Raw genomic sequence first — 14,609 nt, forward strand, 5'->3', positions numbered from 1 at the left:
ACCAAATGTTTAACTAAGTGAATATTGATTTATTTATAACACTTTTGTATTCAGAAAACTAGTTCTTTGATTCAACTGGTTCATCTTCATTGTTACTTTAACTCCTATAAGAAACCTGTTAGAGCTTTCATGGAAAGGGAAGGAGAGTGAACCTTTTCCTATAAGTAATGTGAGTCATTTTCTCCCCCATCCTACAGCTGCCACTGAGCTGATATGTTCTCATGATGAATTGACCTCCCCAAGTTACAACGGAAAAGGTACACGAAATAACCTTGCCAGGCCTTGTTATGAGGGTTAGTGCTTGCTTAAGAAAAATAAACTACTCCCTGAGGGAATGATACTGGATTAAAGATTTGAAATAAACCCGTGGTGAACCATAATTATTTTTTTTAAAGACTTATTTATAATTTTACAAAGCAGATAAAAAAATACTTACTGGAACATCAACATATTTTGCGGCTGCTTTCACCTTAAGTGGAAAAGAGATAATTATGAGAATTATTTTCTTAACTGTTTGATAAGTACTGTGACAGCAGTCAAAAGACAGCAGAGGAGAACTCATTCAAAATACTCACAGTGAATGACAGAATGGATGAAAAGAAAGTGCCTTCGTCATATCTTGACAGCTTAGACAACACCCCTTCCAACACTGAAACAAACTAGAATACAGTTTATAGTGAGTATTTAGGATAGTACTGGGCATACAAACAAATAACGGGGCAAACAATTCTTGGACCAACTTCTCCCATGGCACAAAAATCTGAAATGTATAAACTGACACAATGACAAAATCTCATTTTGAAGATGAACTCTAAGGTCCTTTTACATTGCTGGAAAAAATACGCACATTTTTTTAAGATAAAAGAACAATGTGTAATAGGAGTCTGGTTACTACGTGTGAGATAACTTAAACCATTAGTAAATAACTTTAAATCCCTGTGACTCTTCCTTAATATAATTTTCAACTCCAATATAGATGTTTATAAGTCCTCATCACAAGAAAAAATGTTGTAACTATATATGGGGATGGACTTATTTTGATGATCATTTTGCAATTTATACAGATATCAAATCATTATGTTGTATACCTGCAACTAACATAATGTTGTATGTCAATGACACCTCAATAAAAAAAATATAGAGATGTTTCGAGGCAACCATGGTCAAGCTTCATCAAATTCCTTTTCTATCATATATCACTCGACCATTCCCCAACTTTTTCTATCTACAGAAGAGGTTGAATGACAAAGAACAGATAATGAAAAGGTGTAACATTTGGGGCCCTTGTAACATTGAAATGAAATATGATACATCAGCTAACGAGTATTCACCAAGCAGTTCCAATTGGGACATGTAAGGATCATCCCTGCTTTCAGAAGCTTACAACGTAGTTGGGGAGCTCGAACAGGTACACACACTGCAGAGTACAATGAAAAGAGCACCAGATTGAGAATATAAATCCTGATTCTGTCACTGACTGACTGCTATGTGGTCTCCAGCCAACCAAGTGCACCGGTTCCCCCATCAGTCAATGGTGTGTTTGTGTTGGTGGGACAGGTATGGAATTAAAATTGTCTTAAGAGTTTTACATTTCTAAAATTTTATATTTCTATGAAATGAGAGTTAAGACATATATACTGTAATGTAATTAAAAATGTGGAGAATTTTATTTCATTGAGCAGAAACATTAAGATCTGGCATGAAGATAAATAAGAGATATTAATAAGGATCTACTGCCCTACATCTTTCCTCTTTCCTACATCTTTCCTCTTTAGAAGCAAAATAATATGCACTATTGACAAATTATACCTTCCCAAAGGGAAAATACTGACAAGGTTTTTTAAATACAAAAAGGGAAATTAGTGAAGGCTGGTTTTTGTTCACATAGCAGCTTCTTCAACAAAGTGATAATAGTTCTAGGGACACAGCTTATTCGTCTCTGGTGAGCAGAGAACTCGCTGAGAGTGCACGGGAGATAATCTTTTCTCTATGGCTGGTCAATTACTGCAAAATAGTTTATGCAAAAGAAACAAAAACTTCCCTACAGGTTTCTCCATCACATCATTTGCGACATGATGTAAGAACACAGAAACAAATTCATGTGAACTGCTGACTAAAATTTTATTTTTAAAGAATGAGAACTATGTATGGTTGGTTAGTTATCCTAGGGGATACAAACAGCAAAAAACATACAATTACAAATTGCTCACAACTAAAAGTCAATTTAGCACTTTCCTCCTGCCCTTTAAGATTTCTTACCAATCACAGCTGGCTAATTCAACTTGTTGTGGTTGGCAAAGACCCAGAAGACCTATACTCCAGGGCTATGACCAGGGGAAGGGAATTCCAAACTTAATGGCCCTCTGCGGAAAATGCCTCATCTCTTGTAACTCAAATCTTGAAAGCCGGTGTGTGATGGGTGATCTCATTTGCCACGAGGAGAGCGACAATTGCTATGGTTACCAGACAACGTGAACCACTGAAGGCTCTAGCATAGCACCTAGTTCTTGGTGCCTTCAAGTGAGTACTTGTTTACACATGTGAGTGATGCTGAGGGACTAGGCAAAGTAGAAGCAGACCCTGTGGATGGATTTAGAAGATCTTAGCTCGAGTTGAAGCTCTGCCACTCTCTGGCTGTGAGACAACAGTCTGGACATTCAGCTTCTCTAGCTTCAGTGTCCTCATCAGTAAAACGGGGAAAATGTCACTGCCCTGCCCACAATAAGGACGGTGTGAAAATCAGCAGAGATGATTTAGGTGAAGGGACTGTGAAAATGGCAACACACTAAGAGATGTAAAGAATGAATATTATTGGTATGATGAGCTAAATCACTAGCCATTATATGTCTAAAAACCTACACATGTTAAGTCACAAGTTAATGGGGGTAGCCTTGGGATTGTTTAGTGATAAGGAGAAATAATGCATTTGGTTACCAGCGAATGGGTCTAATTCAATGAAATGATATCTATGGAGGCAGGATAGAGTTGATGCTGTAAGTTAGAAGACCCATGTCGGAATCCCATCTGTTTCAAGGTCATGCGGCTGACAGTAGAGAAGGGAGGCTTTGGACACAGGTGGTCTGGCTCCAAAGCCCGTGTTCTTTGCCATCACACTACAGAGTTGTAAGCATTAAATGATATGACATAACTAATGTGCCTGGCATATAATAAGTGCTCAATAAATGCTATTTTCTTCTTCTTATTGAGCACCTAATATGGGAAATACAAAAAAAAAAAAATGAGTCTTAGACCCTTCCCTCCAGGAATGCACAAACTAGTAGGAGAGACAGACATGTACACAGTTGGTCATGACACAAGGCAGGAAGTGATGAGGGACAAACAGTGTAACTGAAACTGACTTCCGTTGGAGGATGCGGGGTAAGCCTCGTTTGCATAGTGGCACAGGAGCTGAGCAGCAGGAGAGCAGAAACAGAGTGGCTAAAGCAACACGTGGGGAAGCCCGTTAGCCGATGACCTTAGGGCAGAAGTTTCCCCACTGTGGCATCTGACAGCCTGTCTGGCTCGTCTTGTCTTCAGAGTGTGAAGCAGCACCAGGTTACATCCCGCTACGTCCAGTGTGTGCACCGCTGGTCTGCTGCATGCATGTCACAGCATTCTTGGCCTCCATTTTAACAACAGTGCAGAGCCTCTCCCTGGGATCCTCCCTACCCCAAATGGTCCCTGGGGAGGCCCAATACAGCAGCGACTCTAAGTGCTTACATGGCAGTGAGCAGCGACTGCATCTCTGGGACCAACCACGTGAGCTATACAGTTCCCGCAGGAAGGTTTTCTTTGTAAGGTTTCTGTCAAGGCACACGTGGTGGAAGAGCTACCTTAAAACCCAAAATCTATTAACAAGATTGACTAATAATGATGTAGTTTCCATCTGGCTTTTAATTGTATAAAAGAGCAAGATTCCAAAGAAATCCAGCGAAATGCTGGGTTTAGTTGCTGTGTCTTTAACTGCTTCCTGTGAACTTTCTCTGTACAGCTCAGGGAGTATATAAATACTTACAGGCTTGCCTTTGCCTCTCTGTTCTCCTGAGGGTGTCAGGTTGGAATGAAACCCTGTAATTTTTTTGTTTCCCTGCTTTTTATTGCGGATGTCATTTACTGGGTTTGTTTGAATAATATTTAGTGCCCAAAGTCTGTCTGGGTCATTACCAACTTTGCCTCATTATGTACACTCTCAGGGAAATGAAAGATGAAGGTACATTGAAATGACTGGTAGAATGAAACATGAAGTATGCCACAAGTCATGTTGATTTAAATTTTCTGCTGGATTTTAACAGGGTATAGGATTCATTTTCCTACATGTATGGAAAGTAGAACGACAAATTCTGAGAAGTGATGGGAACGATTCAGCTGTAGATTGGTGGGTTCAAAACACGCAGTTCTTACTTTTTTTCAACTGTGAAATTTCAGGAAGTAAACAAGGAATATTTGCATCATTTACACTGCAAGTTATTAAATCTTCCACAGAAAAAAGATACATCCATAAACAAGACTAATCATGAAAAACTAGGTGTATTTTGGAGGGGGGGGGGAATAAATAGGGCTGGAGATATCTATCAGATGTTTTATTTTTGTTTGGTACAATCAGGACTGACTAGTACTGTTAAAAATCCACCTGGAACCAGAATGTCATGGATTGGAAGAAAGCAGGTTTCCTTCCCTGAACTGGAATGTTAATGTTATGATACAACGGAATATAATCCTTGTTTCTCCCACTGTGAATCCACGTCCTCTTTGAACCTTTGTTCCAAATGACTCCGAAAAGGTCCTTCCAGATTATCCACATCGGTATTGAGGATGGACAGGATCTGACAGCACGTATTTATACAACATGCCTTGTTCTGCACAGTATCTCAGACAACTTCTGAAATAGCACACCTAGCCCGGATGTTGGTGAAGTCTCCACATTTCTCTCATTGCTCCTTTCTCCCTTGTCTCCCAAACAGACTGAACTATGTTAGTTTGTATTTCTTTTCTTCTAATGACTCCTAACAACGGTGCATGTTATTCCTTTCAAGCACATTCTTGGGTTTGAACACTTGTCTTCTGAATACATTGTCTTGATCCAAACAAGTAAATTTAACCAAGTTAACTTAATCAGACTGAATTGGTGGTGGTGGAGGAGATATTTTCATTGCATCATCTAGACAGTCAGGTTAGATTTGTCCTCTGTCCCTCTTAAGAGAAATTCAGGGGAAAATATTCTAGGTTATTAAAAAGAATAGGTGTTGTGTGTATGTGTATGTATTTACACCTACATACCTATATATCTATATATGTACTTAGTGGAAAAGTATATACTCTTTCCTAAATCCCTTTGTGCAATAATTGAGAATTCAGGAAGTTGAATATACTGCTATGGTCTTTTAATTCATACCCAGAATTTACTGAGCCCCTGTTACTGGAGTGCACCGTGAGAGTGATCACTTTCTCACTCTTTGCTCTGTTGACCATTTCCTCCAACCAGTTCTTTCCCACAGCCTTCCCAGTGTTTCTTTAGCATCCTTATGTTACACACAATGAATTCCACTCTCATCTACCTGACTCACAGCTGTCCCACACGATTGCCTGCCCAATCTGGTCCCACAGTGTGTATGCCTGCATGTAACAAATATCGAAGGAAATATCCACAGAGCCTGGACATATAAAGGGGACATGAGAAGACTGGGCAGTGAAGCTCCCATTCTTTTCCTCTCTGATCTTGCTGAGTTCTGTGTGCTGCTGTGCAAAGATGACAGGCTTAGGGCTACAGGGTCAAGTCCTGGCCCCTCCGCCAGCCACTGTAAAACCGTGGGCCTTTGTTTCCTCATTTGTGAACAAGGAGAGTGGACTCTGGGTGGATCAGGCCTGCCTTGGGAGATGGGGCTACACAGGTAGGCTCTGGCCTGCTTCCCCTCCTCAATCAGAACAGCTTTGCTTCCACCAGTGTTGTATCTGGGGTGCTACCTAAGATATATTTGAAGACATTAAGTATATCTCATAAACATCATAAAAGTATATAGAAATATGTCTTATAAACATTACAGAAATGTTTGAAAAGTCTCTGTTAGACAATCTCAGGGTTCTCTTCCAACTCTAGCATCGTGTGTGCTATGGGACTTCAGAGCCTGGGGAGAAAAGATGCGGGTCCCTGGAAGCCTCCGTACACAAACATATATAAGGATCTTTCCTTTATTTATTTATTTTTTGATGTGGACCATTTTTAAAGTCCTTATTGAATTTGTTACAATATTGCTTCTGTTTCATATTTTGGTTTTTTGGCCACAAGGCATGTGGGATCTTAGTTCCCCGACCAGGGATCGAACCCAAACCCCCTTCACTGGAAGGCGAAGTCTTAACCACTGGACCTCCAGGGAAGTCCTCAGAATCTTTGCTTTAGACTGAGAAAAGGCTGTAGGTTTTCTTCTCATCCAGTATGCCCGCTTTTTTTAATGCGGAAACTGAGTCATGCAAGGAGACCCAGCTGGTAACATGAAGAAACAGGAATGGAGTCCAGTTCTCCTGAACCTCCCCCAGTTTATCTGACTGAATTAATTCTAATATAAGGCAGCAATAAATATAGCATTTCTTGTATCCTTTCCTTGGCAAGAGTTAATGTTCTTGCCTTCATTTTTTTTTCTTGGTAAAAATTATCTGAGTCCTTTTCTGGCTAGAAGCTTCTTTTTTGTTTTTGTTTTTGCTTTCTTTAAAATGGTTTTTATTTCTTCCATTTCATTTCTCCATGTCTTCCACAGGAGTTCCACTTATAACATACATGCCTGAGAACAACAGCCACTGATAGAATCATTTTCAATGGCTGAAATCTTATAATCCCATTGGTATTTTGATCCCATATCCTTCCTGTGAACTCCAGCCCCAAATACCTAAATATCTGAATGTCCCCTTGTTATCTCCTCCTTCAGGTATCTCAGAGGCAGCTCAATTCCCCCATGTCCAATACTGACATGGGTCGTTCCCTCCAAATCTGTCCCTCTTCCAGGGCACCCTGCATCACTGAATGGCACAACATCCATCTCCTGCTGCAGGCTATAAACCTAGAAGTAATTGTCAACGTTTTCCCTTCTCTCCCCATTACTAACCCCTTGTCTTAGTCTGCTCAGGCTGCTATAACAGAATGCCATAGACTGGGTGGCTTATAAACCACAGTAACTTCTCATACTCTGGAGGCTGAGAAGGCCATAGTCAAGGTGCTGGCAGATTTAATGTCTGGTGAGGACCCAACTGCTGGTTCATAGATGATATCTTCTGGCTGTATTTTCACATGGCAAAAGGGACTAGGGAGCTCTGTGGGGTGTTATTTATAACAAAGTGAATCAGCTATATGTATACATATATCCTCATACCCCTTCCCTCTTGTGTCTCCCTCCCACCCTCCCTATCCCACCTCTCTAGGTGATCACAAAGCACTGAGCTGATCTCCCTGTGCTATGGAACTGCTTCCCAATGGCTATCTATTTTACATTTGGTAGTGTATATATGTCCATGACACTCTCTCACTTTGTCCCAGATTACCCTTCCTCTTCCCCGTGTCCTCAAGTCCTTTCTCTACGTCTGCATCTTTATTCCGGTCCTGTCCCTAGGTTCTTCAGAACGTTTTTTTTTTTTTTTTTAGATTCCATATATATGTGTTAGCATACGGTATTTGCTTTTCTCTTTCTAACTTACTTCACTCTGTATGACAGACTCTAGGTCCATCCACCTCACTACAAATAACTTAATTTCATTTCTTTTCATGGCTGAGTAATTTTCCATTGTATATATGTGCCACATCTCCTTTATCCATTCATCTGTTGATGGACACTTAGGTTGCTTCCATGTCCTAGCTATTGTAAATAGTGCTCCATTGAACATTGTGGTACATGACTCTTTTTGAATTATGATTTTCTCAGGGTATATGCCCAATAGTGGGATTGCTGAGTTGTCTGGTAGTTCTATTTTTAGTTTTTTAAGGAACCTCCATACTGTTCTCCATAGTGGCTGTATCAATTTACATTCCCACCAACAATGCATGAGGGTTCCCTTTTCTCCACACCCTCTCCAGCATTTATTGTTTGTAGATTTTTTGATGATGGCCATTCTGACTGGTGTGAGGTGATACCTCATTGTAGTTTTGATTTGCATTTCTCTAATGATTAGTGATGTTGAGTGTCCTTTCATGTGTTTGTTGGTAATCTGTATATCTTCTTTGGAGAAATGTCTATTTAGGTCTTCTGCCCATTTTTGGATTGGGTTTTTTTTTTTTTTGATGTTGAACTGCATGAGCTGTTTGTATGTTTTGGAGATTAATCCTTTGTCAGTTGCTTCGTTTGAAAATATTTTCTCCCACTCTGAGGGTTGTCTTTTCATCTTCTTTAGGGTTTCCTTTGCTGTGCAAAAGCTTTTAAGTTTCATTAGATTCCATTTGTTTATTTTTGTTTTTATTTTCATTTCTGTAGGAGGTGGGTCAAAAAGGATCTTGCTGTGATTTATGTCATAGATGTTCTTCCTATGTTTTCCTCTAAGAGTTTTATACTTTCTGGCCTTACGTTTAGGTCTTTAATCCATTTTGAGTTTATTTTTGTATATGGTGTTAGGGAGTGTTCTAATTTCATTCTTTTACATGTAGCTGTCCAGTTTTCCCAGCACCACTTATTGAAGAGGCTGTCTTTTCTCCACTGTATATTCTTGCCTCCTTTATCAAAGATAAGGTGACCATATGTATGTGGGTTTATCTCTGGGCTTTCTATCCTGTTCCATTGATCTATATTTCTGTTTTTGTGCCAGTACCATACTGTCTTGATTACTGTAGCTTTGTAGTATAGTCTGAAGTCAGGGAGCCTGATTCCTCCAGCTCCGTTTTTCTTTCTCAAGATTGCTTTGGCTATTCGGGTTCTTTTGTGTTTCCATACAAATTGTGAAATTTTTTGTTCTAGTTCTGTGAAAAATGCCAGTGGTAGTTTGATAGGGATTGCATTGACTCTGTAGATTGCTTTGGGTAGTAGAGTCATTTTCACAATGTTGATTCTTCTGATCCAAGAACATGGTATATCTCTCCATCTGTTTGTATCATCTTTAATTTCTTTCATCAGTGTCTTATAGTTTTCTGCATACAGGTCTTTTGTCTCCTTAGGTAGGTTTATTTCTAGGTATTTTGTTCTTTGAGTTGCAATGGTAAATGGGGGTGTTTCCATAATTTCTCTTTCAGATTTTTCATCATTAGTGTATAGGAATGCAAGAGATTTCTGGGCATTAATTTTGCATCCTGCTACTTTATCAAATTCATTGATTAGCTCTAGGAGTTTTCTGGTAGTATCTTTAGGATTCTCTATGTATAGTATCATGTCATCTGCAAACAGTGACAGTTTTACTTCTTCTTTTCTGATTTGGATTCCTTTTATTTCTTTTTCTTCTCTGATTGCTGTGGCTAAAACTTCCAACACTATGTTGAATAATAGCGGTAAGAGTGGGCAACCTTGTCTTGTTCCTGATCTTAGTGGAGATGGTTTCAGTTTCTCACCATTGAGAATGATGTTGGCTGTGGGTTTGTCATATATGGCCTTTATTATGTTGAGGTAAGTTCCCTCTATGCCTACTTTCTTGATGGTTTTTATCATAAATTGGTGTTGAATTTTGTTGAAAGCTTTTTCTGCATCTGTTGAGATGATCATATGGATTTTATCCTTCAGTTTGTTAATATGGTGTATCACATTGATTGATTTGCGTATATCGAAGAATCCTTGCATTCCTGGGATAAACCTCACTTGATCATGGTGTATGGTCCTTTTAACGTGCTTTTGGATTCTGTTTGCTAGTATTTTGTTGAGGATTTTTGCATCTAAGTTCATCCGTGATATTGGCCTGTAGTTTTCTTTTCTTGTGACATCTTTGTCTGGTTTTGGTATCAGGGTGATGGTGGCCTTGTAGAATGAGTTTGGGAGTGTTCCTCCCTCTGCTATATTTTGGAAGAGTTTGAGAAGGATAGGTGTAAGCTCTTCTCTAAATGTTTGATAGAATTCGCCTGGGAAGCCATCTGGTCCTGGGCTTTGGTTTGTTGGAAGATTTTTAATCGCAGTTTCAATTTTGGTACTTGTGATCAGTCTGCTTATATTTTCTATTTCTTCCTGGTTCAGTCTCGGAAGGTTGTGTTTTTCTAAGAATTGTCCATTTCTTCCAGGTTGTCCATTTTATTGGCATATAGTTGCTTGTTATAATCTCTCATGATCCTTTGTATTTCTGCAGTGTCAGTTGTTACTTCTCCTTTTTCATTTCTAATTCTGGTGATTTGTATCTTCTCCCTTTTTTTTCTTGATGAGTCTGGCTAATGGTTTATCAATTTTGTTTATCTTCTCAAAGAACCAGCTTTTAGTTTTATTGATCTTTGCTATTGTTTCCTTCATTTCTTTTTCATTTATTTCTGATCTGCTCTTTATGATTTCTTTCCTTCTGCTAACTTTGGGTTTTTTTGTTCTTCTTTCTCTAATTGCTTTAGGTGTAAGGTTAGGTTGTTTGTTTGACATTTTTCTTTTTTCTTGAGGTAGGATTGTTTTGCTATAAACTTCCCTCCTAGAACTGCTTTTGCTGCATCCCATAGGTTCTGGGTCGTCGTATTTTCATTGTCATTTGTTTTTAGGTACTTCTTGATTTCCTCTTTGATTTCTTCAGTGATCTCTTGGTTATTTTGTAGCATATTGTTTAGCCTCCATGTATTTGTATTTTTCCAGTTTTTTTTTCTGTAATTGATATCTAGTCTCATAGCATTGTGGTGGGAAAAGATACTTGATACGATTTCAATTTTCTTAAATTTACCAAGGCTTGATTTGTGACCCAAGATATGATCTATCCTGGAGAATGTTCCATGAGCACTTGAGACGAAAGTGTATTCTGTTGTTTTTGGAAGGAATGCCCTATAAATATCAATTAAGTCCATCTGGTTTAATGTGTCATTTAAAGCTTGTGTTTCCTGGGCTTCCCTGGTGGTGCAGTGGTTGAGAACCTGCCTGCCAATGCAGGGGACACGGGTTCAAGCCCTGGTCTGGGAAGATCCCACATGCCACGGAGCAACTGGGCCCGTGAGCCACAATTACTGAGCCTGCGTGTCTGGAGCCTGTGCTCCTGCAACAAGAGAGGCCGCGATAGTGAGAGGCCCGCACACTGCGATGAAGAGTGGCCCCCACTTGCCGCAATTAGAGAAAGCCCTCGCACAGAAATGAAGACCCAACACAGCCATAAATAAATAAATAAAATAAAGCTTGTGTTTCCTTATTTACTTTCATTTTGGATGATCTGTCCATTGGTGAAAGTGGGGTGTTAAAGTCCCCTACTATGATTGTGTTACTGTCAATTTCCCCTTTTACGGCTGTTATCATTTGCCTTATGTATTGAGGTGCTCCTATGTTGGGTGCATAAATATTTACAATTGCTATATCTTCTTCTTGGATTGATCCCTTGATCATTATGTAGTGTCCGTCTTTGTCTCTTGTAATAGTCTTTATTTTAAAGTCTATTTTGTCTGATATGAGAATTGCTACTCCAGCTTTCTTTTGATTTCCATTTGCATGGAATATCTTTTTCCATCCCCTCACTTTCAGTCTGTATGTGTCCCTAGGTCTGAAGTGGGTCTCCTGTAGACAGCATATATATGGGTCTTGTTTTGGTATCCATTCAGCCAGTCTATGTCTTTTCGTTGGAGCATTTAATCCATTTGTATTTAAGGTAATTATTGACATGTATGTTCCTATTACCATTTTCTTAATTGTTTTGGATTTGTTTTAGTAGGTCTTTTCCTTCTCTTGTGTTTCCTGCCTAGAGAAGATCCTTTAGCTTTTGTTGTAAAGCTGGTTTGGTGGTGCTGAATTCTCTTAGCTTTTGCTTGTCTGTAGAGGTTTTAATTTCTCCATCAAATCTGAATGAGATCCTTGCTGGGTAGAGTGATCTTGGTTATAGGCTTTTCCTTTTCATCACTTCAAATATATCCTGCCACTCCCTTCTGGCTTGCAGAGTTTCTGCTGAATGATTAGCTGTTAACCTTATGGGATTCCCTTGTATGTTATTTGTTTTTCCCTTGCTGCTTTTAATATTTTCTTTGTATTTAATTTTTGATAGTTTGATTAATATGTGTCTTGGCATGTTTCTCCTTGGATTTATCCTGTATGGGACTCTCTGTGCTTCCTGGACTTGACTGACTATTTCCTTTCCCATATTAGGGAAGTCTTCAACTATAATCTCTTCAAATATTTTCTCAGTCCCTTTCTTTTTCTCTTCTTCTTCTGGGACCCCTATAATTCGAATGTTGGTGCGTTTAATGTTGTCCCAGAGGTCTTTGAGACTGTCCTCAATTCTTTTCATTCTTTATTCTTTAGTCTGCTCTGCGGTAGTTATTTCCACTATTTTATCTTCCAGGTCACTTATCCGTTCTTCTGTCTCAGTTATTCTGCTACTGATTCCTTGTAGAGAATTTTTAATTTCATTTTTTGTGTTGTTCATCATTGTTTGTTTGCTTTTTAGTTCTTCTAGGTCCTTGTTAAATATTTCTTGTATTTTCTCCATTCTATTTCCAAGATTTTGGATCATCTTTACTATCACTACTCTGAATTCTTTTTCAGGTAGACCGCCTATTTTCTCTTCATTTGTTTGGTCTGGTGGGTTTTTACCTTGCTCCTTCATCTACTGCATATTTCTCTGTCTTCTCATTTTGCTTAACTTACTGTGTTTGGGGTCTCCTTTTCGCAGGCTGCAGGTTCATAATTCCCGTTGCTTTTGGTGTCTGTCCCCAGTGGGTAAGGTTGGTTCAGTGGGTTGTGTAGGCTTCGTGGTGGAGGGGACTGATGCCTGTGTTCTGGTGGATGAAGTTGGATCTTGTCTTTCTGGTGGGCAGGACCACGTCTGGTGGTGTGTTTTGGGGTATCTGTGAACTTATTATGATTTTAGGCAGTCTCTCTGCTAATCGGTGGGATTGTGTTCCTGTCTTGCTAGTTGTTTGGCATGGGGTGTCCAGCACTGGAGCTTGCTGGTCGTTGAGTGGAGCTGGGTCTTAGCATTGAGACGGAGATCTCTGGGAGTGCTCTTGCTGATTGATATTATGTGGGGCCGGGAGGTCTCTGGTGGTCCAATGTCCTGAACTCGGCTCTCCCACCTCAGAGGCTCAGGCCTGACACCTGGCTGGAGCACGAAGACCCTGTCAGCCACACAGCTCCTGTTGCTTGAGGATCCACATTTCTTCTGGAAAGGACATAAATCTGGCACTCTCACTTCAGGCCTAGCCCATCCACCTTTTTTCTCTTTGTGCTTAGTCTGTTTCACTTGATCATAATGGGCCCCATGCAAAGGCCTTGCCCCTGGCCTTCAGACCAGAGCTCCAGGTGAAACGGCTGAGCCAACACCTCAGCTCGGGATGTGCACTGAAGCTCCTCACAGGACACTCAACTCCTGTGGGGTGTTTTTTTGTAAGGCCACTAATCCCATTTATGATGGCTCTAACCTCATGACCTTATCACCTCCCAAAGGTCCCACCACCAAATACCATCACATTAGGGATTAGGTTTCAACATATGAATTTTGGGGGGACACAAACATTCAGTCTATGGCACCCTGCCCATTGTATTATCTTAAATGTCTTTGGACTAGTCCAACAGAGACCAATGTTACAGCCTCCTTACTACTCCCTCTCAATCTGTTTGCTGTGGGCAATCAAATGAATTGTCTTACAATGCAAATATGATTAACTCTATACCCCTACTCCTTGCCTCTCCAACCCTTCAGTGACTTCTCATTGCTCTAATGATGAAGACATTAAACTCCTCAGGCCTGTAGTTGGGCTTTTAACCATGATTCCATACTACCTCTCAGGTACAGAGTTCAAAATCATCAGCATATAGTTAAACCAGAAGTGTGAAAGTCACAGATATATATGGAATGAGTTCAAAAAAGACTAAAGATGGAAACCCAAGAATCCCACCATTTAGCTGCTAGGTGGAGAGAGAACATAAAGATGGAAAGCCAAGATCTTTTCTAGGCATGGGAAATGTGTGTGCAGATGGGACACATCCTGTTGAGTGTTACATGTGATTAAGAGCCCTGGATCATTCTCAAAATATTTGTGAAGACATGTGGATAAAAGGAGGATGCAGAAGTAGAACTGAAGAGAAGAGATGAAAAGAATGTAGCAAACATATTTCTCAATATGCACAGAAGAATTAAAATATGGGCAGAAACATTTGGGATACAATACAAGGAATTCACTATTTTATGCATCTACTTTATGTTGAATTAATTAATATGCTATAAAAATGTCTAGGACACAGCTCTTAGAATTTGCCAGAATAAAGACAGTTAATGTAGAAGTTACATATTTTAATTTTTAGTCTTTTGCTTTTTACTGATTTCCTGGAGATCTGGAATCAGCAAGTGCATTGGATTAGGAATCTGAAACTCAAAGGTTTGAATCCCAACTCTTGCACTTATTAGGAGTGTGACTCTGATCAGTTTACTATACTACTTTGAAGATTACATTCCTCTCTGTGAAATAGGGTAACTCCACCCATTCCATAGGTGCTATGTAGTTTGAATTAAATAACATATGTACAGTGGCTGCTTCATAGTAGGTACTCCATAAATAC

General features: G+C 39.6%; 1 protein-coding gene across 22 annotated transcripts in view; it reads right to left on the minus strand.

Annotated features, from left to right (window-relative positions):
* Window positions 1-14,609, minus strand: part of CADPS2 (calcium dependent secretion activator 2) — a 549,410-nt gene that overhangs the window by 40,935 nt on the left and 493,866 nt on the right. For 21 of the 22 annotated variants that reach the window (XM_082399988.1, XM_082399986.1, XM_082399984.1 and 18 more), the window contains 2 exons: window positions 576-659; window positions 437-469 (listed from right to left, as the gene is read on the minus strand). In XM_082399988.1, the coding sequence (XP_082256114.1) occupies window positions 437-469; window positions 576-659 (117 nt within the window). The remainder of the gene's footprint in view (window positions 1-436; window positions 470-575; window positions 660-14,609) is intronic. The other variant, XM_082399998.1, reaches the window with a different exon arrangement.

This window comes from Balaenoptera borealis (genome assembly GCF_965194805.1).
Source record: "Balaenoptera borealis genome assembly, chromosome: 7".
NCBI classification, from domain to species: domain Eukaryota; kingdom Metazoa; phylum Chordata; class Mammalia; order Artiodactyla; family Balaenopteridae; genus Balaenoptera; species Balaenoptera borealis.